Here is a 26,092-nt window from a genome sequence, read left to right as displayed (position 1 = left end):
AGAAACTGAGCCTTAAAACCAGCCGTCAGGACTTCCTGTCACTTTGTGATGTCACAACAAAGCCCCGCCCTCCACCACCTGGACCCACCATCCAACAACTTTGCAGGATTTGGTTTCTCTGAGTGTTTTATTCTGAAATCTGCTCTATCAGTCAGAAAACAGTCAGCCAATCAGAATATAGACTCAGCGCCTCCTCTCTTCTGATTGGCTGACGCTGACCTGAGCTCCAGAGAGAAGCTGAGATTGAGAGAGGAGATGAAAAACTACACTGAGATGGTTTTTAGATCTTCTCATGGGTCAACCCTTCAAAATAAAACACAGGAAGTGGCGACAGGAGGGAGAGCACAACATTAAAAATGAAATGTGTTCAGCATATTGAATATTTTTCTTCTTTTTGTGAATATTTCAGTCAATTCCTGAATTATCTGGTAGAAAACGGCCTTATTATACTTATTAGTATTAATCCTGAGAAACAGTAACGATAACGCGCCACAGAGGCTTGGACTCAATCTAACAGTGACATAAATATCAAAAATGCTACATGTTGCACCTTCTCTTGCGGTCCAGGTGTCCCGGTCCCGGTCCAGTTCCTGTGGGCGGAGCCTCAGAGCGGCGGCCTCTGCTCCAGCGGCAGACTGTCCAACAGGCACTTGAGCTGCTCTTCGCCCAGTTTGATCTTGTCCTCCAGTTTGCGCTGCTCGATGATGAGCGCCGACTTCATCTTGACGAAGTGCCGGTAGTCGTCCAGGCTCTCGGCGTCCAGGTGGACCTCCATGATCCCGGAGACCAGCCGCTCCCGGCGGTCCAGGTTCTCCTTCAGCTCCTTGGCGTCTTCGTGCTGCCGCATCAGCAGCTTGCGTTTCTCCGTCAGTGTGCGCTGCCGGAGAACACACATCATATTATTATTATCATCATTACAGTTTTTCTAAGTTGCTAAAACACTAAACCCTGTTGTCTGAACCAAATGCTCATTGAATCAGTCACTCTTTTGGAAAAACCATCAGCACTTTTCACCTGTTTAGACACAACTTGCCAACACATTTTAAGCACAGTGAGCACAGGTGGCAAAAGTCAAACACAATTAAAACACAATTAAAGCACGGGTGTCACCGGTTGAACACACTTGTGGCTAATGATGTGAGGGAACATATATAAGCCAGTTCAGGATGAAGTCGGTACGGAGAAATGATGCTGTAGCTGAGTTATGCACTTCTCATTTGTATATTTTTGTACTTTACTTTTACTGTGTTTGCTAAGTGCACAAGATTTCTGTTTGTTTTTGTACTGTACAAGTGCTAAATGCACAGTTTTTTTTGCAACATGCATTTAGCCTACAGTGAACAATAAACATTTATTTCTACAGCTTCATGTCCTGAGCATTGTGTTTTCTATTTTTCTATGTAGTGTTTAGTGACTGCTCTGTAGTGTTTTTAATTTTGATTTGACAACATAGTTCAGTTTTGAGCACAGATTAAACTGTTTTGAGGTGAAAGTTTGGTTTTGCAAGAAGAGTCTGAGGTTTTGTGAATGTAGCTTGAAAATTGAGGTTTGTGTTTAGAGAAAAGGAGAGCAGCTTTCGAGAAATGTGTCTTAGCAATCGAGAAAAACTGTATTATCAGTTTATTATCAGTTTATCGTTGATGGCTCTGCTACTCCAGGGCTGGTCCGGTCACCTTCTCCTCCGGCGGAGCTTCGTCCTCCAGGCTGTTGAGGGCGTTCTCCACGCGGGCGAGCCGGCCCGACAGCGACAGCAGCAGGCTCACCACCTTGTCCAGGTCGCCCACGAACATGCGGAACTTGTCGAGCTGGTTGGGCCGACAGCGGCGCTGCACCGTGGCCTCCACCTCGCGGCCCAGCGTCTCGTTGTCCTCCACGTCCTCCTGCAGGCTCTGCCGCGCCTCGCGCAGAACCTCCAGCTTCCTCGCCAGGCTGGAGATCAGCTCTTGCTGCAGAGGAAGAGGAAGGAAGAAGACAAAGAGGAAGAAGATGAAAAAGAATAATAATAATAAGACCAAGAAGAAGAAGAAGTTCACTTCCAGCTGATTCCAGGTGTTTTACCTTCTTGCTGGCCAGGTCCACGTCCAGCTCGTCCTCCGAGTCCTGCTCCTCCAGCTGCTCCTGCATGTCCTTCATCTTGATGAGCAGCTCGGCTTTGGGGGCAGATGTGTTGTAGTAGGAGGAGCTGGGCACCAGGGAGGCTGCAGCCGACACACACACCTCCTCCTCCTCCCTCCTACACACACACACAGAACCACACACAACCACACAGTTCCAGTAAAACCAAGCCTGTGGTTCTGGCTGCAGTGAGCGGTCTGACCACCAGAGGGCGGGCTGTTCACTGTCTTTACTTTTGTTGTGAGTCTGGGAGGAGGGCAGAGGTCAGAGCTGCCAGGACGAGATGTGAAGTTTTGTTGTAACCATTTTAATGTGATAGTGGAGCCCAGTGGGGCACGACTGAGAGTTTCGATCCATTAAAATCTCCATACTTATCACCATGATATGGCAATTCCACGTCCTCTAAAGCAAGTATCCAACATTTCAAACATATTATAAGTCTGAAAAGCAGAATAGGTCCCCTTTAAAGAGGAATTACGTAAGTCTGGTCACTTTTCCTCTGTGTTGCTAACCCTCCTCTCCTGGCCATGTGCATTTGTTTGCAACGAAGCTGGCGAGGAATCAATCAATAGAGCGGTACATAACATTACGCATCATATAAGATGTTTCCATGTGTATAATTGTGTAGTATTATCTATCATAAACAACGAGATAATAACGGTTATGAGACAGAGTTCTTTTAGAGGTAAATTCATGCAAAACCACTGATGCACGTTGCCTTCAGCGTCAGTTTTTCATCAAGCAGTCTCTGCATTTCCCTCTAAAACGACTCTGTCTGGTAACGTTGTGTTATTATCTCATAGTGTGGTGAATGTGCAGGTCACAACTTGTCCACCAGAGAGTTTTGGAATTGTTGGATTGTGTATTTCACGAGTTTGATGAGGGAAACCAAGAAATCCCATGAGCCTCCGTAGCGTAGCTCTGAGCAGCTCATGGCTCTGCTCCGCCGTTCTAAAAATAGCTTGCACCGACAATTAAAGGTAACAAACCTACTGCTATGACTATAGGGATTATGGCAATGGGCCAATTTGCCAAAATGTTCAACTATCCCTTTAAGCTACGAACCCTGCGTAGTTCCTCTTTAAAGGTGCAGTCTGTCTCACCTGTCCGTGCTCCTGGGGGCCGACGTCCTCCTCCTCTGGTGGATCTGCTCCTCCGAGGGGAACAGCCCCTCCATCAGGTCCATGGTGGTCTTCCTGCCGCTCTGGTCCAGGACGTCCACCAGCGACTTGTCTTTCCCCATGATGTCCCTGACCAGCTCCTCTCTCTTGGCGTCCTCCTCCGCCGGCGCCGACGTCGGCTCCGCGGCCGTCTGCCGGGTGTAGGCGCTGAACAGGGACGGGGCGGCCGGGCGCTCTGCGGCCCCCAGGCCGGGGACGAGGTGGTGGTGGTGGGGGCCGAAGACGGGGCCGGCGTCGGAGCTCTGGGGCAGGTAGGCCCGGCCCTCGCGCTCCGAGCTGCTCTCAGTGTGGACGATCCTCACCGGGACCTTCCTCACCGGACTCCTCGCCACCGTCACGTCCGCAGGCTGCGACTCCTCCTCTTCCTCCGACCTGGACACGACACCAAGGGTATTATAGTTTTAAACTTTCATTTGTTTTTATTTTTATTTAGTTTTTTAGTTTGATTTTTTATTTCAGTTTAGTGAATTCAACAAGTGATGAAGCAGCTTTAGTTTAGTTTTTATTTTAGACTCATTTTTATTCACTTCTTAGTTTTAGTTTTTCAGGTTTTAGGAGAAAGCCTCTGTCAGCCCTCTGAAGATGAACTTCCATATTTGTGGGTTTTTCCCTTTCAGTTGCATCCCATAATGTTCTCATCAGTCCTCATCTACCTGTGGGTCGTACGCCAAGTCGTCCCATATTGAGCTGTGGCGTTTTCTTCCTGCAGCTTTGGACATCGACAAGAAAACTACAACTAAGCTGATGTTATCTGACTCTACTGTAGTTTCAGTTGTTTGTAGTTTCTATTTAGTTTCAGTTTTTGGATTTTTTTTTATTTCAGTTTACTAAATTGTTTTTTTTCTGCTAGTTTTAGTTTTATTCCTAGTGAACTATAATAACTCTGCATGCCACAGAGCAGAGGTCAGGACCTGCAGAGTCGCAGCTCTGTGTTTTGCTCAAAGCCTCGTCGTGCATTAGAGGAGAGGGAGAGGCTTTACGTAACGAGGGGCTCTTTGCTAAAGCTGCTTACCTGAGCAGCCGTGACTCCTCCTGCACGGACGCTGCCGGCGGCTCGTCCGTCAGCCTCAGCGGTGCGAACTGTGGCGAGGGGGACCGCGCTCCGTCGGCCGCCGCCGGCAGAGACAGAGACAGAGCTTCCGTCCAGGAGGAGAACGGCGACGGGGAGGGAGAGCGGGAAGATGGAGGACGAGGAGGAGGCGGCGGTGGCAGCTGCTGCTCCGTTTCTACGTCTCCTTCGCTCATGTCCGGGCCGGGCGTCCTCCTGAGGCGAGGGGAGCCCGTGGAGGAGCCCCGAGCGGCGGCGGCATGGTGCTGGGCGTCCGAGCTGCGTCTGGACAGAGGCTGGAGCGCCGGCGACTGGTCCGCCTGGGCGCCGGCGAGGAATTCCTGGGAGGAGGATGTGGTTTCTGGGCCTAAATGGGGCCTGGGCGGTGGCAGGAGGCCCTTGGCTGGAGTCGCTGAGGCCGACTGTGGGCTGTGGTCGGGCTGGTGTCGCAGCCTGCTCTCTGACTTCCCTCTGGAGGTCAAAACACAGACACAGTCTCATCTCATCACAGGAACCTGAAGGCAACACAGTCGGTCTCACACAAACACATGAGACATTGAACGCCTCACAGTGACAACTGTCTGGATTACAGGTTTATATTTACTGCTTTTTAGACTCAAACACAACATGAGTCAGGGTTCGTTCTGTGGTCGCTGGAGCCGCAGCTCTGTTTAGAAAGAAAAAAAAAAGACCACAGCTCCTCTGTTCTGCAGCTGTGTGGGAGAAAACAGAGGAACTGTGACTTTAAAGGCATAGTTCAACATTTTGGCAAACTCCAAAACGCTCTGGTGGACAAGTTGTGACCTGCACATTCACCACGCTATGAGATAATAACAGAACGTTACCAGACAGAGTTGTTTTAGAGGGAAATTCATGCAAAACAGCTGATACTCGTTCCCGTCGGGAGCAGTTTTTCATCAAGCAGTCTCTGTATTTCCCTCTAAAACAACTCTGTCTGGTAACGTTGTGTTATTATCTCATAGCGTGGTGAATGTGCAGGTCACAACTTGTCCACCAGAGCGTTGTGGAGTTGTTGGATTGTGTATTTGATGAGTTTGATGAGGGAAACCAAGAAATCCCATGAGCCTCTGTAGCGTAGCTCTGAGCAGCTCACGGCTCTGCTCCGCCGTTCTAAAAATAGCTTGCACCGACAATTAAAGGTAACAAACCCACTGCTATGACTATAGGGATTATGGCAATGGGCCAATTTGCCAAAATGTTGAATGTGCATGAAGTAATAGCAGAGAGAAAGAATTCAGTCGTCCTGCAGTCCAATAACAAAAGGAGAAAACTGAGTGAGTGAGTGAGTGAGTGAGTGAGTGAGTGAGTGAGTGAGTGAGTGAGTGAGTGAGTGAGTGAGTGAGTGAGTGAGTGAGTGAGTGTTCTTTGTCTGCAGCAGCTGAACAGCAACAGATCCTCTGTAAATCACCTGTAACTGTGGGAGATACGTTTCACTTCCTTTCAGAGCAGGACACTGAGACGTGTCCTCGCCGCCCTGACACATTCCTCATCTCCGTGAAACTTTGCGAGAACTCAGTCACTTAAAAACCCAGAGACTCACCTGGTGGCGTAGCTGCTCTGCTGGGCCTGAGGGTCTCTCCACGACGAGGGGATATTCTGCAAAATAAAATAAAATAACCAAGGTTTCAGTCGCCTCCTGTGCAGATCTGAGCAGTTTCCGTCCAGAACCAGAAACACAGACTCACCTGTGAGTAGAAGTCTGCAGACGGCGACGACCTGGATCTCTCGTGGACGCAGACGGTTTTCTCCTCCACGTCTGCGTCCAAGATATTCTCAGCAGAGTGATACCTCCCTTGGGTTTTCACCTCCTTCTTCTGCTTGCTCCACGTGGCCTGGTACTCGGCGAACGTCCCGAGGCGGTTCGAGTCCACGGCGGCGGTCTGAGCTCTCTGTTTGACGTTGCCCGTCTCGCCGAGGTCTGCGTTCAGGTTGGCGCCCTGACCGGACCTCGGCACCGGTCGGGAGAACGCCGGCTTGGCCTCGAAGAACTTCCTCCGCTCCCCGAAGGAGCCGCTCTGAGGATCCGCCTCCACGCCCACCTGGTCTATCTTGTCGGGCTCGGAGAAGGAGTGCGTCCTCTTGGCGAGCGGGAAGCGTTTTCGTCCCCGGATGCGAGCGTTGCAGGTTTTAACCGCCTGCGTGTCCGGTCCGAGCGGCTCCAGGTCTCGTCTCTGGAAGGAGGTGGCCTGCAGCACGCGGGCCTGCGCCTCCTTCAGGTGGTCTTTGTAGGAGACGCTGGAGGACGTGGCGGCGGCCTCAGCGGACCGCCAGTCCTCTCCCTCCTCGTCCTCGGCGGCGTCGCAGCTCAGCGTGGCGGCGCTGCGGCTCTTCTGCAGCTGAGCCCGTTTCTGCTGGATCTCCTTGCGCAGCGTCGTGGCGTAGCGGTCGCTGCGCCGGTTCGCTTTCCCAACGTCCGCCGCCACCGCCACCGCCGCCGCCAGACTCCTGCTCTCCTGGGCCAGGGAGTGCAGCAGCGGCGTTTTGGAGGGCGAGATGCGGTGGTCGTCTTGAGGCACCCACGGGTCCTGCTGCCTCGGAAGGTTGATCTTCTGATCCAGGAAGTGTCTTTCCGCCGGGTGTTCGGACGCCAGACCGTTCCCGACATGCGAGTGGCCGTTGCGCTCCTTGTTTTCGCTGTAAGGCGCCTGAGGCTGAGGTAGAGGATACTTCCATCCCTCAACTTTCCCCTGAAGCAGCTGCTTGCTCGCCACGGCGTAGTACCTGCTGTGCCCGCCGGGGCCCTCAGAGCTCTGGTTCGCCGCCGCGGAGCCCGCCCCGCCCGCCGTGGAGTGTCGCACGTGCTTGCGGCTGAAGACGTTGGCGGGCAGGTCCTGCAGGCTGCGGTAGTAGCTTCCCACGCTCTGCGGCTTGGTGGGAGGGGCCGAGCGGGTCTGCAGGTAGAGCGCGCTCTCGTCGCTGTGCTGCCGCTGGTGGCCGGCGGCGGCGGCGGCAGCGTGAGACGGTCGGACGTCTGTGCTGGACCGGGAGAAGAGCTTGTTGGGATGCAGCTGGTTGTGGTTGTGGTCGGCCGCCGCGGCCGCGCTGGGATGCAGGAAGTCTTTGGTGGGGAGGGGGTTCAAGCTGCGTCTGGACTCGGAGGTTTTCTCCTGATGAGGTCTGATGACGCCGTTCTGCTCGCTCGGCGCCTCGGAGAACGGGAACACCTTGGTGGCGGCGAAGCTGTCGCTGCGCAGGGGCGGAGGAGGAGGAGGAGGAGACGGAGACTTCCTCCTCTCTGGTACCTAGGGGTGGGAGAAAAAAATTGATTCACATAAGTATCGCGGTATTTTTTTGACGATCTTTAAATCGATTTTTGTTTAGTTTTTTAATATTGTGCAATGTGCATTTGTTTTTTACATACAGACTCAAGGTTTTGAAAAGGGTATAAGTTCACTTTATAATGGAATATGTTAATTTCTAGGCTCCTACAGTATTTTCTCAGAAAGGTTTCAGCCTGTTTTTTCTATCTATCTTTTATTTTTGCCTCTTTTATGCAGTCCAGGCTTTTGAAAAGAGACTAAACATATATATTGCTGCTGAATAAATCTTAAAAACTGACTTACATGTGATGTGTATTTTGGGGGAAATATGGTTCCTGGAATAGTCTGTAGACAATCATAATCATTCAACTGTTTCAATGGTGTTAAACAAAAAATCGAGAAAATCGGCAATATTGTAGAATCGCAATTTAAATCGAATCGGCATTCAAAAAAATCGTAGAAGAATCGAATCAGGAGAAAAGCGTATCATCCCAGCCCTACCTGCCACACGGGGCCGGCGCCGGCTCTCGGGTCTCGGTGGCGTGGCCGCCCTTCGCCCTGGAGGCCCTTGAAGAAAATGTTCTCGGCGCTCGTGCCCTTTCTGCCGGACACGCCGTGAAGGTCGTGAACGGGGGGGCCGGAGGAGCCGTTGGAGAAGCAGCCGAACCCGGAGTCCCTCTTCCCTCCGGCGCCACCGGGCGGCTCGGTCGGAGAGAGGCGAGCCGGCGGGTGGAGGTGAGGCGGCGGCCGGTCCGGTCTCTCCATGTTGCTCACGGAGCTGAAGCGGCTGCTGAGCTGCGTCTTCTGATCCGTCTCTTTGGGCCTGAGCTCACAGAGATTCGTTTGTTACAATATCATAGAAATATATTTGTTACTTTGCTTTTTAAAGGGATACGCCAATATTTTTTTTCGTGTCTTGCCTCACTCCCGAGTCCATGACCAGCAGATAGACACCATCCTTTCGACTGTGCGTGCAGTAACAAGGGAGATAGAGCCGTATCGCCCGTAATTAGCTTAGCTCAAACGCTGGAAGTGTATAGGTAGTGTTAGCCTGCCTTGAACCTGCATCCATCTCGTCCCGGCATTTGACCGCTCAAGATGCCTTACTGGAGAGTTTTGTCAGCTCTGAGACGAAGATCGGCCCGCCGGTTTCCGTTTAGAGTTGCTGAAGAGTTTCTCTGATGACTTTAGGTGGAGGCATGTTAACACTACCTATACACTTCCAGCGTTTGAGCTAAGCTAATTACGGGCGATACGGCTCTATCTCCCTTGTTACTGCATGCACAGTCGAAAGGATGGTGTCTATCTGCTGGTCATGGACTCGGGAGTGAGACAAGACACGGGAAAAAAAAAAAAAAAAAAGTTGGCTTATCCCTTTAATTGGCGCCGTCTCGTCACCTTGCTTCATGTTTCAGTTGCCACACCGGCGCTGACTCCTCCTCCGTCAGCTTGGAGGAGTGCCAGGTGTGAGGCCGCGAGCCGGGATCATTCCTCCTGCAGGACGGAGACGAAACAAAACACGTTACAGCTTCACAACCCCACGTTTCTGCTTCCTCACACTTTCACAAACTCTGGTTTCTAAAAATCTCATGCGTTTATTTTCCATGCAAACATCAACATCGTGCCTCGTACCCTCTGAAGCGGTTCTTCCTGGAGAGCGTGTGGAAAGGGAAAAACAATTGCTCAGATTAAACGACTCAATCACACGTTAAACTACTGCACTGACACAAACCGACACGTCACAACTAACGACCCCGACGACCACAGAGACGCTAACTACCACTGATGGTACCTCATGGAGCTTCGCAAAATCTTGGTGAGGAAGCTCCTCGCCACGTGGACCTCGCTCTCGGACGGCATGGCATGCGGCGACACCACGTCGACCATTTTTAGGCCCTGACTGGCGGCGGGGCAGAGGGAGGCAAAGGAGACCCACATGTCATTGACCTTTGACCTTTTACTGGTGAAGCCACTGATGATCACTATATATAAACTACATTAATGTAAGATTAAGGCGGCAAAATACACAAATAACGTTGGGTCTTGGGTCTTTAAGCATAGAATGATAAATACATTTAAATAATAAATGATAAATACATTTAAATCTATTAAAATTATCTACAACATTTGCTCAATAATAATAAAGTATGATAATAAAATAATGATAAATAATAATAAATAGTGTATCTGGAGTCCCTTAGCCTTTTAAATTACTAATTCAAATTACTTTAAATTTGTATTTTATTGTGAAAAGCTGTCACAACAGGAAACAGCTCTGTGCAGCCATATGTTCCAGACGAAGCTGAGCTGATTAGCTGCTCCCACCTCCATCGGCAGAGATATGACGGGGTTAGGTGCAAAAACAAAGTGAGATGTTGATGTCAGGAAGAGGCTGCAGGGTTTTGTTTGGGTTTTTTTTTTTTTCTGTGATGGAGACGTTGAATTCCTTCAGAGGAGGAATGCAGCGAGGTATTTTCCCTCGCTTCTTCAACTGGGACATCTCTGTTGGCCATCGCCCAGTCGGAGTCTGGGAGTCTCCCCGGGGAGGAGAGACACCGCCACGTCTTTGTGTTTGACTTTCTCTGTCCACAGAAACTTTTAGATCAGACTACGGTGGCCTGGAGGGTTCAAGGAAACCAGGAAACAGACCCAGAAACATCACTTATTTTGATTTGAATGTCCTTTTATAGAGGAAATATTACTATAAAGAATAAATATAAATATTTAGTTGATTCCTCAGTTAATAATTTTCATTATAATCTTAAAACCAGGTTGTTTCTGGGGGGACACAATAAAATGGGGGACCAGGCTAAAGACTAATGCTAAGCTAACAGTCCATCTGATCAATAACATGTGATATTGACGTTCTAATAAACCAAACAAACTCAGCTTATTGTCAAACCTCACTAACAGGAAGCTGTCTGCACAACTTCTGAAGTCAAGAAGAAGAACAACTACGTCCAATTCCAATCCGCCCCCTGAAGACTCAGGCCCTGAACCCTCACTGACTAAAGTGACGTCAGCTCTAAGTGACAGAGTGTGAGAGTCTGTGAGGGTCCAGATGCTGTAAACATGAATGGAACAGCACTTACCCACTCTTACAACACGTTACCTTGACAACAAAATGTTTTTAACTCCGCCCTTGGACCGATAAATTTACTGTAGGCTACTTTCAATGCGCACAAGGTGTGTGAGGGGGACGGACTCAAAACAAAATATTCCTGGATCAGATCTGATCAAATCATCATCAATAATGACAAACTGCACGTTAACACTGACAGTTAACTTCTTCTTTTCTTTTTATTTATTCCTTTTTTTTTTGGCTCCTGTCCATTAACAATAAAGAGACCGGCGGAGCTTTCTCTGACTACTTGTGTTAATTTCTTTTTTTTTTAACACTTGCGTTCCGACGGCATCCCCTGTGTTACGGTTTGACTTCACAACGCTATGAACTGTGGGTAATTCCCCTACCCAAAGTCAGCATCGGTGCTGACTTACGGTAAGGGGGCAGAAAGGGCTCATTCACTGACTCACTGACTTGGTGATCTGACAATGGAACAGCCCTCACACACTCACGGACTTCCCGTGAACGCGCCTCTAAGTCAGTGAGTCCGTGAGGGGTCGGATTGGAATTGGGCCCTAAAGGCCCCAGACTGGTCCCTCGCTCTATCCTGTCCCTAGAAACACTTCCTGTTGTGTTGTGTCTTTGCAGGACGTTTGTGTCCTTGCATGTGTTGCAGGTCTCCAGGGCTCCTCGTCTCTGCCTCTGTTACATGTCACACAAAGCGAGAGAGAGAGTTGCCCCTCTGCCCGACACAATGGGAATGCAAATGCCCTGTTTTCTAAAAGCCCCCCCGGGGGCTATTGTCAGGGGATACAGCTGCTCTGTCACAGATATTCCAGCAGAGAGGAGACGCCAGGAAATACGAGTCCAGAAAACACAGACACAGAGACAAACAGCTGACCCAGTTGGCTGCAGCAGGAACTCGTCGCCAAGGAGGCGAAAAGGTGCAAATTCATAATTCACTGATTATTATCTCAAACACAACAAGTCTCCAAGTGCAGATGCAACTGTTTTCAATGCACATCAACATGTTTCTGCAGCATAAACCAGATTACAATTGTGTTTCTGAGCACAGAAAATAAGATGAGACTCACCAGCTCTCTATCTAGTGTGTGACTTCTTTGAAAACCACAAGAAAAAGAAGTTGCACTTTAACACCACGACTCCTGCAGCTGCGTCAGAAACGAGCGGTGAGGAATCTGACAACTTCATGACCCACACACCCACCCACCCACCCACACAAACACACACACACCTTATGTTGCAGAGGAGATTTCCTGAGGGAGATTATAAGTGAGGGGGGATTTGAGTGGAGGGGGAGGAGTTATTGTCCTGTCCTCACTGTGAGTCAGTGTTTGGACTCTAAAGTGGCGAAATAACAACATCAATACTAGATGCAAAAGTCTAATTGTCCTCCAACAGGAGCAGCGGTGATTTCTCTGCGACAGAGACGAGTTTTGTTTTGTGATAAGTATTTGTGAGACCAACAGTGAGTCTGTGCTCGATTATTGTTTAGTTTTCTTCAGTGTCCTTGTCTGTTGGGAAACACAAGACAGGAGACAGGAATGTCTGAGCCGAGACCTCGTCTGTTTTCAGAGATACCAGGAGGCGGCGGAGGAGGAGGAGGAGGCATCTTCATCATGCAATGACTCCTCAACTGACGGGAGGAGAGGAGAGTCTACAATCTCTGCAGGAGTTTAAAAGACTGAGTGTTTGTGTTAAAGCTCCATACGGTATAAAGGTAGATGTTTGTATTAAAGCTCCTTCAAAATAAAGGTAGATGTTTGTATTAAAGCTCCATACAGTATAAAGGTAGATGTTTGTATTAAAGCTCCATACAGTATAAAGGTAGATGTTTGTATTAAAGCTCCTTCAAAATAAAGGTAGATGTTTGTATTAAAGCTCCATACAGTATAAAGGTAGATGTTTGTATTAAAGCTCCATACAGTATAAAGGTAGATGTCCATGTGTAGTGTGATTATAAAGCAGCTCTAGGTTCTATATTAATACTGTGAAAGTATCAAAGCCTCAGTCCACAGAGAAATTGCACACAGCCTGTATTCAGAAACTGAGCCTTAAAACCAGCCGTCAGGACTTCCTGTCACTTTGTGATGTCACAAGCAGACACACTAAGCCCCGCCCCCTCACCACCTGGACCCACCATCCATCCAAAAACGTTGCAGGATTTGGTTTCTCTGAGTGTTTTATTCTGAAATCTGGTTTTTAGATCTTCTCATGGATGCAACCCTTCAAAATAAAACACAGGACGTCACTGTTTTTCTCCACTTGCGCCTCCAACTGAGACCAACAGGTGGATATTTTCATAATTTCCTGATTCTCCCCAGACGTAAATGACTGACAACGGTGTAAATAACAGCTACCAGTGGCTTCAGCGGTGACACATGTTGCTGATTCACCAGCGCCATCGGCTCGTGAGGCCGAGCTCCCTCAGCCACACAATAGAAAGTGCCAGCGTCATCACAGCTGGGCTTATCGCCGTGTGTCACTGCCCGAAAACACACAGAGGAGGAGGGTGTGTGTGTGTGTGTGTGTGTGGGCACAGGACACAGGAGTAGACGACCGACAGCTGCAAACATCTGGATACACAACGACAACCACCTGTGGCAGCACGACGCACATTCATAGACACAACAGGAAATGCTGAAGTAGTAATAACCATAATAATAATAATAATAATAATAATAATAATAACAGAGTAAAAACTTAAATATCATCAATGAATCAATGTGTTTCTGTCTGGATGATGACATTTTAAATTAACAAACACAGTCAATCCAACAACTAAAAAACTCTACACGATTTTGAGCCTCTGAATTCAAATATTTCTCGGCGCGTTTTTATAAATAGATAAATATTGTTTGACATTTTACCTGCACTGTTCCTGTTTTTTTGTGGGGGTTTTTCTTCCGGCAGTTTGTCACGTTGTTTTCTGATCAATTGTTCAACCTTTAACTGTCAATCTGAAGTGGCAGGAAACAGCTGAGTGCTGTCTCTACACAAACTCTGCTCCCTCCCTGAACTAATCCCGTCGGTAGCGATTGAATCAGAGCAGATGAGATAAAAAAAAAAGGTAGAGAAAGAGAGAGAGAAAGACAGAAAAGAGGAAGAGGAAGAGGAAGAGGAGGAGGAGGAGGAGGAGGAGGAGGAAATACCTGGGAGTGGAAAATCTTCTCTTTATCTTCTACAGAGCAAACATGTCCAGAGAGGGGAGAAGCCGACAGTCTGTGCAGCCAAAGCCCCTGAAAACAATGAGCTCTGCTGATACGGCCTATCCCACTAAGTAGAGTCGACTCACCTAGGCAACACGGAGCGTACCACTGCTCCTGCACACACGGGGGGAGGAGGAGGAGGAGGAGGAGGAGGGAGTGTGTCAGCAGCTCTGAGGTCGACCCACCTCCGAGCTGGTTTTTTGTTTTTAATCCTCCTCTCTTTCTGCTGCCGTTCACTCTACAAACTCCTCCGATCCTGTGCCTCCTCAGTGTGTGTGTGTGTGTGTGTGTGTGTGTGTGTGTGTGTGTGTGTGGGGGGGGGGGGGGGGTGGTGGTGGTCGTTTAAGGTGGTGAGCCCGGCCGGCGTCACCTGTCCCTCCCAGTGAATCCACCCGCTCTGCAAAGCTGAACCCGGGCCCCCGTGGCTTTGCAGCTGGTAATTGGATTCAGGCTTTTAAGTCTCTGTTGCCATTTTCCCGGTGAGCAGATGTAATCGTGACATCGGCGCAAAGAGGAGGAGGAGGAGGAGGAGGGGGATTTTAGTTTGAAATACACCTTTAATTTCTTCTTGTTTTAGGATTCTGGGGTTGATGCGATTAAACGCTGGTGATAAATTAACTATTTAAGTGGATTATCAGTGAAAATCAATGAATACTCTCTCCACACACACAGGTCTACTCAGGGTGGAGCTAATTCATCATCTGTGTTTTATTATAATAATAATTAATGATGAATTAATTAATTGTTGATCATTCCTAAGCAGAAAAGACACCGTTCAGTGACTCTAACTCGACCTGGGTGTTTATTTTACTCTTTGTATAGTAGATGTAATATATATATTAAAATATAGTGACTAGAAATTGTGATTATATTTATTCATTATTGTTGTTATTTTTCCTAAATCTGGTTTAATGTTGCAGAACTGAGTGGAAACATGTTGATTTACACTGAAAACAGTTGAAACCTCACCTGCGCCTGCACCTGGAGACTTTTTGTTTTTGCTTTCTAATGATTTTATAGACATTTATTTTTGGTGATGAAAGATGCAACTTCTGTTTTCTCCACATTTCTCCACGTCTGCTTTTATGCATTCTAGTGAAAATGCATACATGAACAGGTAAATAAATGTTGAAATGAAAACAGAAACAGTATTTTCATGACCATAATGAGGAATTTCATTTTCTATTTCTGCATCTTTGTTTCTATCCTACCACACAGACTGAGTTGAAATGTTAAACTGAGTTGAAATGATGCGTTTACTGTCAGCGTTTGTGCACAGGGCATCCCGGCGCTCGGCGACTCCCCCTCTGTCTCATCTACGACGAGTCATTATCTGAGCTCTGGAATAACAGTTGTTGGCTGGAGCCTGACCGACCGCCTCCACAATGCCCACCATTGTTTCTCCTCGACGGGGCAAACGGAGCAGCGAGAGGCCCATGTGTGAGGCTGTCAGGCCGGGTCGCCTCAGCCCGCCTCCCCCTCTCCCAGGAGGAATTACTCACGTTTGGATTTGAGGAGGTTGACGACACGAAGTTGTTGTTTACAACTAAATCAGACTGTTTTTTTTAAAGGGATAGTTCACTCAAAATTGAAATTCCACTCATTATCTACTCACCCTCATGTTGACTAAGGGCTGGGAGAAGTTTCAGAGTCCTCCGTGCAGCAGTGCATGTCCATATGACGGTAGCGAACGGAGCTCACTTTTATTTGTCCAAAAATACACACCAAAAAACATCCAAATACCTCCACACAGCTCGTCTGTAATGTCCATCTTGTATTGAAGCCCTGACATGAGAAATTGTTCCGAAAAAAATTAAATAAGTCTATATTTTAAGCTTGTTTGGAACGGAAACTCCCAGTGTTGCTCTGCCGGAATCTCGCGTGATTTGCGGAGCCGTGTACTGGGTGTCAGGCAAAGCAGTGAACTGAGACACTGGGAGCTTCCGCTACAAACAAGCTTAAAATATAGACTTACTTAATTTTTTTTTGAACAATTTCGGGGCTTCAATACAAGAGGGACATTACAGACAAGCACTATGGAGGTATTTGGATGTTTTTGGTGTCTTTTTGGACGAAGAAAAATGAGCTCCGTCATATGGCAGTGCAGTGCTGCATGGAGCCCCACTGTAACTCAGAGAAGGCACGGAGGACTCTAAAACTTCTCCCAGCCCTTAGTCGACATGAGGGTGAGTAGATAATGAGTAATGAGATGAGAAATAATGAGAAATAAAATGTCAATTTTGAGTGAACTATTCCTTTAAATGAATCTTTGTGTTTCTCTCACAGACTCTACCTCCAGACCGCCAGGCTCAGGGTCTTGTGGGAGCTCTTCACCAGGCTGATGGCTTCCTGTCGGGACCCGCCGAGCACAACGCCGTTCACGCTCACCAGCTCGTCACCGGCCTGCAGACGGACGGACGCCGCCGCCGCAGCACTGCCCTCCTCCACCTGAGAACACACACACACTGTTAACTTTCATCATGTGTGTTCGCAGAAAAAATAATCTGAACACTTCAAAATGATTTCTAGATATGTGTTTGAGTAAAATTAACATTTTTGTTTTATTTACTGACAACTTTTCTCCCAAAATTGAAATAAAAATATTGTAATTTAGAGCATTTATAGGCTGAAAATGACAACTAGTCAACATAATACAACTTACTAAGTCTTTTCAGACCTTGAATAATGCAAATAAACTAAACAAGACACAAATATTTTAACTTAGGAAGAGTTTTTAATCAATGTCAATGTTTAATCCCAGCAGTGTTTTTTATAATCTTCCTATAAAATCAGATGTGGTGTCTCTTTAAGGAGAATGAGCTGTGTTTGTGTTGGTATTTAAAACAAAAACTGTAATGGGATGAGTGTCGTACATGTAGAGATGCTTCATTCACTTCATTTTTTTGGCGGCTGTATCCCAAGTTTCCTGTGTTTTGGCAGGAAAATGGTGACACATTTACCAACAATATGATAAATAACTTTATATTGAGAACAACTCCAAATGTCCACATTAACACATCATATTAATCATAACCCTGGAAAACACAAACTGCAGTATTTATGTAATAAAACTTGTACGTCACTGTGATCAATTATATTACTTTTGCATAGAATATAGTAGAGTACAACAAAAGCCCTGTGCTGCAGCCAGTTTGTAGTATAGTTACAAATATAAAAAACAATCACTGTGAGGTTAAGTGTCACAACCTCTTAAATAAAAACAGTAGTTTATTCAGAAAACAGGTTTAGTGTTGTAGTGTTTTGGTCATGTTGTGTCCAGTAGGGCTGTGGGCTGGATGGGGATCATTTCATCAGAAACCATCAATAACACACAGACTCATAAGGTCAAATACTCAAATGAGAATGATCTGATAATAAAGAGTCATTATATCTCGGGGGGAGGAGCTGTACTTTCCATGTGCAGGTGTGAGGTGCAGCCAACATGGAGCTGACTCCCTCAGGTTTCAGCCGCTGAACCGTTTTAAAGTTTAATGTGACTCCTCGGGTTGCAGCAGGACGACGTGACGTGCACCTCGCAGAACAAACACAGGTGGAGGTGCAACTTTTCTGAATACATGAAAATAGATAGATGAAAGTGATGGTTCGTCACCTTGGTGATGACCAGAGGCTCTCGGTGCTCGGTGCCCCCCCTCAGGGTGAAGCCCCAGGGAGCTTTGCCTTGGAGCAGCACCTCCAGCACCTCTTCCTCCTCCTCCTCCTCCTCCTCTCTCCTCCTCCGCCACTTCATCCTCAGGTCGTCTCCGTAGCCCACGGCAGCCATGACACCTCCGGTCCAGTGGGCTCCATCGACATCAGTTCACTGAGAGAGGAGAACAGAACACTGTTCACTGAGTATTTCACTTCACTGACAAATACAGAGCAGGAAGTGATCAGTTTATCATCAGAAAATTATCTAACATCTATTCTTAGTATTGATTAATCCAACATGTATCTCAGATGTGATTGTTCACTTGTTATCTCACATTTTGTCAAATGTTATTAAACAGTTTTAGCCAAAACAAGAGATAAAAGTAAATAATGACACTCAGTTAGGCTACTATAACAACGCTTGAGGAATTATGCAAGATCAATTTGGCTTTTCTATGGAAAAATAAATGTTTACATTTGAATCCTGTTCGAAATAAATCAGCTAATTAACCAGTAAAACCATCTCAATTCAGTTAATGTCCAACAAAAAGTGGCTCCGCCACATTAAACACGTTTTCTACAGATACAGTTCTTTATAATGACTTAAATATAATTTAATTGATGTTTTAGTGTTTGTTAGTCGGTTTCTAAGACTTTTAACTCACCTGTATGATGTTTTCGGCACAGACGCTCCCAGGAGGATGAACAAGCTACGACCTATAATACATCCATGGCTACGACGGACAGGTGACGACTTCCGGTCTCCACCAGGTGATGGAGCCGCTAATTAGTTTATTGATTTTAACTGAACCGAGTGGCTGGGAGAAGCTGGAGCTGTGTGTCCGTGTCTCGACCCCGGCCCCGGCCTCTGGAGCCTCCTCCCCCCCGGACTCAACTCACCCCGGCTCCTCTACACTAGAGTGCCTACACCTCCTCCGACTCCGACCGTTACGTTACTAGCGCGTGCCAGTTACACACGTCAGACATGATGTCACCGCGCCCCCTGGCGGCGGCGACGTGCAGCGTCACCTTTACAGTCTATGACATACACAAGGCTGTGTCCGAAATCACCCCCTACTCACTATATAGTGCACTATATTGAATTCACTATATAGTGAGCAGGGAGGAGGGAATGAGGGAGTGAAATCACTCCCTCATTCCCTACTAGTGAGTAGGGGGGTGATTTCGGACACAGCCAGACCTGTGAGTTGCCTTCAGGTGTCTCACGTAAACTTGGGACATTATTTTGTTTCTTTAAAAACAAAACAAAAAAAACAATCAATAAACCATTAATTAGTGATAATTCATCCAATGTAATCTAGTTTTAATCCAGTAATAAATCAATAATAATCGATTATCTATCTATCTATCTATCTATCTATCTATCTATCTATCTATCTATCTATCTATCTATCTATCTATCTATCTATCTATCTATCTATCTATCTATCTATCTATCTATCTATCTATCTATTATTGTTGATACTAATAATAATCTATTTAGATTGAATGAGGACTTCCTCATACGTATTTGACGTATGAACACGTCACAGATGACATAGGCCTATGCGTGCCACGCGTGGATGAGTCACTTCAAAAGTGAAAGTAAAAAGTTCAGAGTAGCCTACAACACAAAGCAGCTCTTAGCCGTTAGCTCAGTGTCGAGCAGAAAGGAACCTGACTATCAGAAGTTCAGAACTAAAACTAAAACTTTTAACGATGGAGACGGAGAGTCTCTCCGTGACTCTGTGCTCAGGTTCGGACGGAGACAGGAAAGACACAGAGGAACAGGATCTTTGAGGAGGGAGAGATGGACACAGTTAGTTGGACACATGTCGCCTGGAAGCTGTAGCAGAAAAGGTAAAACCCTCAGGCCTTTTACACCGCTTTTAATAGAAAAAGAAGGACCTGTGAAAGACCTACCTGGAGACTTATATTTATTATATTAATTATATTATCTCACTTAAACGTTCTATCTTTTTTGTTTTTGTTTTACTTCCAACATTGCTTCTTCTGTGTGTGTGTTTGCATGCATGTGTGTGTGTGTGTGTGTGTGTGTGTGTGTTTATTACTATTAAACTTTTATCATTGCTATTATCAATATCAAAACATTATACTGAATTCAAGCCGTGTATGTTATTGAAATTAGCCCCATATTCATATTTAATGTCAGACAATATCATAATTATCATAATCTGCCAGACTCTGGAAGATAAAATAATGGCAATAATAATTAATCAAAAATAATAATATAATATTATAATTTATTATAGTTTAATGGCAGTCTAGTTAGTGCCTGTTGTAACTTTAGTGAAGATAGGAGGTAGCTAGCTAGGTTGCACATTAGCACCTTATGGAACAACACATTTTCTCTAGTGATGTACAAATGTATAAAATAAAGTTGAAATAAATACATTTGATAAATGATACCAAATTCAATTTACAACATCTAAAATCATGTTGAACTGCATTGAAAAGCTCCTACTAACTTACTGTACAGTAAAACTACTGTATGTTGAATTACTATATAGTCTTTAGGCAGTCCTGCAAAAAGGGTTAGTTACTGTAAATGATTTCAACTAATATTACTACTAAATATTGTTTTAATCAACATTTTATTTCTAACATTTTATCTTCCAGATCATTGAAGTCACAACATGGCTTGTACATCACAGAGTGCCGTAGAGTACATCAGGCAGGCCGTACCCCAACTTGTGAGAGCACTGAAGTATCCCTCTGTCATTTTACATAACCTGTGTGAGCTAAAAGTTTTTGGTGATGAAGAGGTCTGCGACATAGAGGCAGAGAAGTCTTACATGAAAAAGAACAGAGAAATACTGTACAAAGTCATAAAGAAGGGAGAAGAAGCTTGTTACGAGTTACTGAGAATTATTGACTTGATGAGGAATAGGACCGTAGAAAGACCACCCATCCCATCAGAGAGAAAGAGTGAAGCTCCTCCTGAGGACGAGACATTTGACCTGCACCACTGGATCAGCTGCTTTTCTTTTAATGATGACCCAGAAACTACATACAACTACTTACAAGGTATGCTGATTATGAGTTCTAATTAACATTTCATTATTTATCACTGTTGTACTCATTGTGTTTGATTCACTTTTATCTATCTATGTGCATATATTCATCCATTTTTAAGCAGGAGTGTGTAAAAAAAAAAAGCAACAAACTCACAGTACATTTCTTTCTGTGCTGTTGTCTTAGGTTCCAGGTCGTGCCACAGTTATCAGAAGAAGCTGAAGTCAAAAGCACAAAGAATATCAAATGAGTTTTGGACGGCAAACAAAAACCTCTTTGGAGGAAGCAACAAGCCTGAGCTGTCATACACACCACTTGTATTAGACACAGAAGAAAATGTTTCTTCATCTAAAATAAAGAAACTGAAGGGCAAGAAAAGTAAGATGAGTCGCCATAAAAAGATGAGGACATACATCCCTGAGAAGAAAGCAGAAATCTCCCCCAGTGAACTTCTGAAAAAAGGTAAAAACATCGTCTTGGTTGGTAAGGCAGGGATTGGGAAGACGGCCGTCACACAAGAAATGTTGAAACTCTGGGCAGAAAGTGATGATAAGGTGTTGGACTACATGTTTTACTTTGACATGAGAGAAACACCTGACTTCATGAAGGCTGTGAGTCTGGAGGAACTTCTTTTCAATTTGTTCAGTGAACCAAACAAGGACAAAGAAGAGGTTTTAAATGATATAAAGGAGAACTCTGACAATGTGACGATCATTTTTGATGGAGTCACAGATCTGTCTTCATCTGTGGTGAAGAGACTTGTACAGAAAGACCTACTACCTGAAGCAAAGATCATAGTGACATGCAGACCAGATGATGAAGATGAAGAGCTGTTTTCTGAAGACTTTGTCAGAGTGGAAGTGAAAGGCTTCAGTGAGCAGTCCATTAAAACATACTTAACCTCAACACTTGGTGAAGAACACAAGAAGGTCTTGGACAACTTGGAGTTGTTCTCTCTCTGTCACGTCCCAATGTATGCACTGATGGTGTCTGCCAGCTGTTCATCACAAGACTCTCCACAGCCCTGCACTGTGACTGAAATATACATCAACATCGTTCGTTTTTGTCTTCAGAAGAACAGCAACAAACCAATAAGAACCAAGGATCTGGATGTCCACATCAGAAAGACAGGGAGTGAAATCCTGTCTCTGGCTGAGGCTGCTTTTCATGCAACTGAAGGAAGAACTGTGAACTTGACAGATGTTTCCTGCACAGACAGCTGTGTCCTCTCCTTCCTGAGACAACTTGTTATCAGATTTGGTCCCACCCAGACAGAAAACACATATGCATTTCTCCATTACACCATGCAGGAGTTTTTTGCTGCACTGTGGCTTCTCAAGCAGCCAGGTAAAATCAGGGAAGTTCTTCAGCAATGCCTGACCAAAGAGAAGAAACACATGAAGTATCTGATCCCCTTCATGTGCAGGTTGTTGAATAAGAAGAACCCGAGGTTGATGGAGTGTCTGATTCCAGCTGAGGAGCTCAAGAAGACGTCTGACTGGTTCTTTAAGGAGATGATTAACACATTTCATCAAAGTCTGCGTGAGCAAGACGAGTCTGATGCTGAGGACAGTGGGTCTGATGTGGACATACTGTTCTTGTGTCAGTGCTTGTATGAGTCCCAATGTCCTGAAGCATGCGTCCACCTTCTGGACAAACTGGACTACTGCCTGGACCTCAGTGGATGGAGTCTGGACCCAGACTCCTGCTGTGCTGTGGCCTATGTGGTCACTCAGTCCAAGGAGAGGAAAATACAGCTGGACCTTGAAAACGCTGTGATATCAGAACCAGGACTGAGACGACTGATTGGATGCCGTCAAAATGTCCAATGGTACGGGTGAGCATGAGCTCTGAGTGTCAAACAGCTGCTCAGGTCTCTACATTTCTACTTTAGGATAGAAAGTATAAAAGTGGACAGGACATTCGTTACTGTTTTAATGTTGTACTTTGCTCTTACAATATGTCCTTGATATTTGCTCTAATTGTAGGTGTGACCTGTTGCTGTGGAAACTGATCCTTCTCAGTGAAGGGCAGTTGGACCATGTCAAGTTACTTGGCCTTGCTGGGAATCAGCTGCACCTTCCAGTTGAGGGTAAAAAGCAGCTTTTTCAAAGAGCTGTAAACGTCCTGCAGAAGGCTGAGACAAAGTTTGATGTCTCCTTCTACTGGGAGAACCCAGATCCTGTCTGTCACAGACTGTGTCTGTTCCTCTCAAAGGCTTTGCCCCACATCAGCACTCTCAGGTAGGAGGTCTCTGTCTAATGATGATTACAAACATCTTCATTTTTATCACTGAGTGAAAACGTCTGTGTTCAAATGAAAATATGTTTTGGGTTGACCATCCATTTATAATTTGAAAATGTGACACATTCTGCTTTTAGAGGTGGCTAAGCCAATGCTTTAACCCACTGAGGCATTTCAACAGGAAACATAATTGATGCGCTTAATTTGCCGTGATGGATAAATGAAAGTCCACTTGAATTAGTTACGATGACACAGTTCATTTACTTGACATCTAAACTTGCAAAATCACCGTCAGACCCATTCAAAAACAATTAGCATCATCATAATCTGCTCTTATGTGGCTGAAAGAAAAGATGAATTATATTCTTGATTGATCTGTTCAATATTTTTTCATGAAGTCTATAAACATCATGACGCAGTGAATTACTAATGACTCATAAACATTTTGTTTGTCGAGCTCTGTACTGAAAACACATGTTAAAGGTTTAGAGCCTGTTGGACGTCACAGGGCGTCACAGTGATCAGGTGTGACAGAGTGACTTGTAATATTCATGACAATAATGAAGTCAACATTTAGACTTTGTAGAACCAGAGAGATCTGAGGTGAGCCTCCATATGTAGGATGAATGTTTAAAATTTAGATCACAGATTCACTTCATATATATTTAAGAATTGTGTTAACGTATTTGTGTACATACAATCATGTTTGATATTTGTTTAAAAACATACATACATCTCTTTTATGTTGTTTTTTTTATTTTCTTGTGCTTGTGGTTTTAGTTTTGTGCCTCAGTCCTCAGATCCTTCAGGAGAGACCACTGTCTATGGGAATCTGTTCTGTGCAGCAGCAAAGATAGAACATCAGACAGGAGAGAAGATACTGGAGACGTTGACATCTATGTGCAGACACATTTTACATTTAGGTAACATGGATCCTGAGAGTGATGATGATGATGATGATATAAAATATAAGCGTAGTTTCTTTCTGGAACTTTTCTCCCATGTGAAGGACTATGAGACTAAAACAGGTCTGAGAGTCCTTCCAGCATTACTCGCAGTTCTCCAGTCAGTTCCTTCAGTCTGGATCATAAACCTCTCAGAGAGAAAGACCTCCATCCTCCTGGAAGTGCTGAAACTCCAACCAGAGAAGAAACCAGTGGAGCTGACAGGCTGGTCAGATGAAGAGAATGAAGTGAGGAGTTTTCTGCAGTGTCTGCCTTATATCTCACAGCTCAGGTAAATGTACTGTACTAAACATGACTTGAGTTTCCATTAGTGGAGCTGTGTTCTTCATCTCCACCAGCTCACTGTTAGTTTGAAGGTGAAGTGTTGAACTGACCAGTCCACATGAACATGACATCATGCTGTGTAGTTTTACTGAGGGAACATTGTGACTCCAGCCACTACAGTGTAGTGATGACTACATTACCCAGAGTTCCTCAGGGCAGAAAGGAGACACGGCTCCAGAGTCCAGAGGCCTGTTGCACAAAGGTTGAATTAAGATATCCAGGATAAGTGATAAAGTCAGACTTGACAAAGCCTCCTCTGTGAATCCTGGCTCAGTCCGTTGCACATTTACTGATCCAGGATGATTTGATCACAGATTTGTTAAACCAGAGGGGTATTGCACAAAACAGGGATTAAGCCGGGATATGTTGGTTATCCTGGCTGAATTTAGCCTCAAGTCGGTTGTTCAAAAGCAGGCTAAATCTATCCTGGTCAAGTTACTATGGCGATTTATTCTCTGCAGCTAGCCTGCTCCTGACCAGGCTAACAGCCAGGCTTAGTTGATTCTGTTGTGAAGTCAGCAGTCACTCTGATCAGAAATCAATGTGTTTCATACAGTTATTCCATGTTCTTATGTACATATTGGCCTGATTTATAACTAAACATTTACAAATGTGTCCATCTATGATATTTTCTATGACCACTATACATCACTGGCTTCTCATAAAAAGCAATGGAGCAAAAATGGCATATAGATTTATTTTTTTATAATATATGTTACAAAATATATTGGCCTAAATATTGGTTGAAGTAAAATGAGAATAAAATTGAGTCTGTGAGCAACCACCTTCCAAATAATTTATACACCTCATGTGAACATTGTTATCAGCAATTTATTGAAGCAGCAGACTGCATAATGTTTTTATATTTAGCCTACCGGTAATTCATTTTCACCTGTTGCACTTTTGGCCACTTTTGCTGTATGAACTTGTATTACTTGTTATGTACGTTCAGATTATAATGAATTTGTGCAATGAATCAACTTCTACTGCTCATCATTAAGGCAAAGTGCACAACTGTTCATTTGTGAAAGGAACTTGAGTTGTGATTATAGTTTTGGATCATTCAATCAGTCCGCAGTTGTCCGCTGCGCTCTCTCTGAGCTTTACGACAGCGGTGCTTTTTTTTTTTTTTTTTTTTTTTTAAGAGGTGAGTCAACTGACGTCAGCATTAAGTTCCTGTTGATTGGAGGAAAGTAGCCACACCTGTCCTCTCATCGGTGAATCTGTGATCAATTTCTGTGGTCTACTGACGAGAGAATTAGTTACACCTGGCTTGACCAAGCTGCTGCTCCTCAGCCTGGCTCAGCGTTAGTGCAACCAATTAAGCCAGGATGCGCCGAGCAGACTAGGTCAAGCCGCGCTTGCTCAGTCATCCTGGATTTCTTTATTCTACTTTTGTGCAATGGGCTCTATGCACAGCTCCAGCACTTGCTGAATTTAAGGCAGGTCCTTCATTTCCTGTCTTACATTATTGGACAAACTGATTAATCCAGGTGTGTCTGACCATTGTGACTACTCAGACACACCTGGATTAATCAGTGTGTCCAATAATGTAAGACAGGAAATGAAGGACCTGCCTTAAATTCAGCAAGTGCTGGAGCTGTGCATAGAGCCCATACCCCTCAGGTGATTCAGATCAGAGCGCGTCCACATTTTTCTGAAACAGACCACGGTATCGATCACTGATTTACTGATGGAGAAGCTGAAAAGACACGCTGCAGCAAACTGTTGACTGAGCGAGCAGCTGCTGCTGCTGGAAACTCACCAGGAGGTGATGGATTCATTTCAGAAATACAGCTGCTGTTATAGAAAAAAAGCCTGACAGCCATGAGCCCATCAACTGAATGTGAAAGTTAAAAAACATAAACTTTCTAACAGTGAAAGGTGATAATTACAATTCAGTGAGTCACTTAACATTATTTCAAAATAAATGGTTTACACTTGTGTAGCAGAGTT

General features: G+C 45.3%; 2 protein-coding genes across 2 annotated transcripts; one reads left to right on the top strand and one right to left on the bottom strand.

The window, feature by feature from the left end:
* Positions 1-604: 604 nt before the first annotated feature.
* On the bottom strand, positions 605-17,700 carry LOC310997467 (protein Shroom2-like; the record flags this gene model as incomplete). The annotated part of the gene is made up of 11 exons (XM_083987175.1): positions 605-877; positions 1,674-1,946; positions 2,059-2,233; positions 3,219-3,668; positions 4,309-4,815; positions 5,906-5,961; positions 6,051-7,607; positions 8,127-8,448; positions 9,024-9,119; positions 16,213-16,367; positions 17,530-17,700. 11 exons carry the CDS (start codon positions 17,698-17,700, stop codon positions 605-607), a joined length of 4,035 nt encoding a protein of 1,344 aa, XP_083843301.1.
* Positions 17,701-20,224: 2,524 nt separating this feature from the next.
* On the top strand, positions 20,225-23,864 carry LOC310997459 (nucleotide-binding oligomerization domain-containing protein 1-like; the record flags this gene model as incomplete). The annotated part of the gene is made up of 5 exons (XM_083987163.1): positions 20,225-20,615; positions 20,790-22,434; positions 22,592-22,846; positions 23,628-23,770; positions 23,857-23,864. 5 exons carry the CDS (start codon positions 20,225-20,227, stop codon positions 23,862-23,864), a joined length of 2,442 nt encoding a protein of 813 aa, XP_083843289.1.
* Positions 23,865-26,092: the final 2,228 nt, after the last annotated feature.

Source organism: Trachurus trachurus, assembly GCF_905171665.1.
Source record: "Trachurus trachurus genome assembly, chromosome: 2".
Classification (NCBI taxonomy): Eukaryota; Metazoa; Chordata; class Actinopteri; order Carangiformes; family Carangidae; genus Trachurus; species Trachurus trachurus.
The sequence above is the reverse complement of the archived record's forward strand: the minus strand, read 5'-3'. Positions and strand labels throughout refer to the sequence as shown.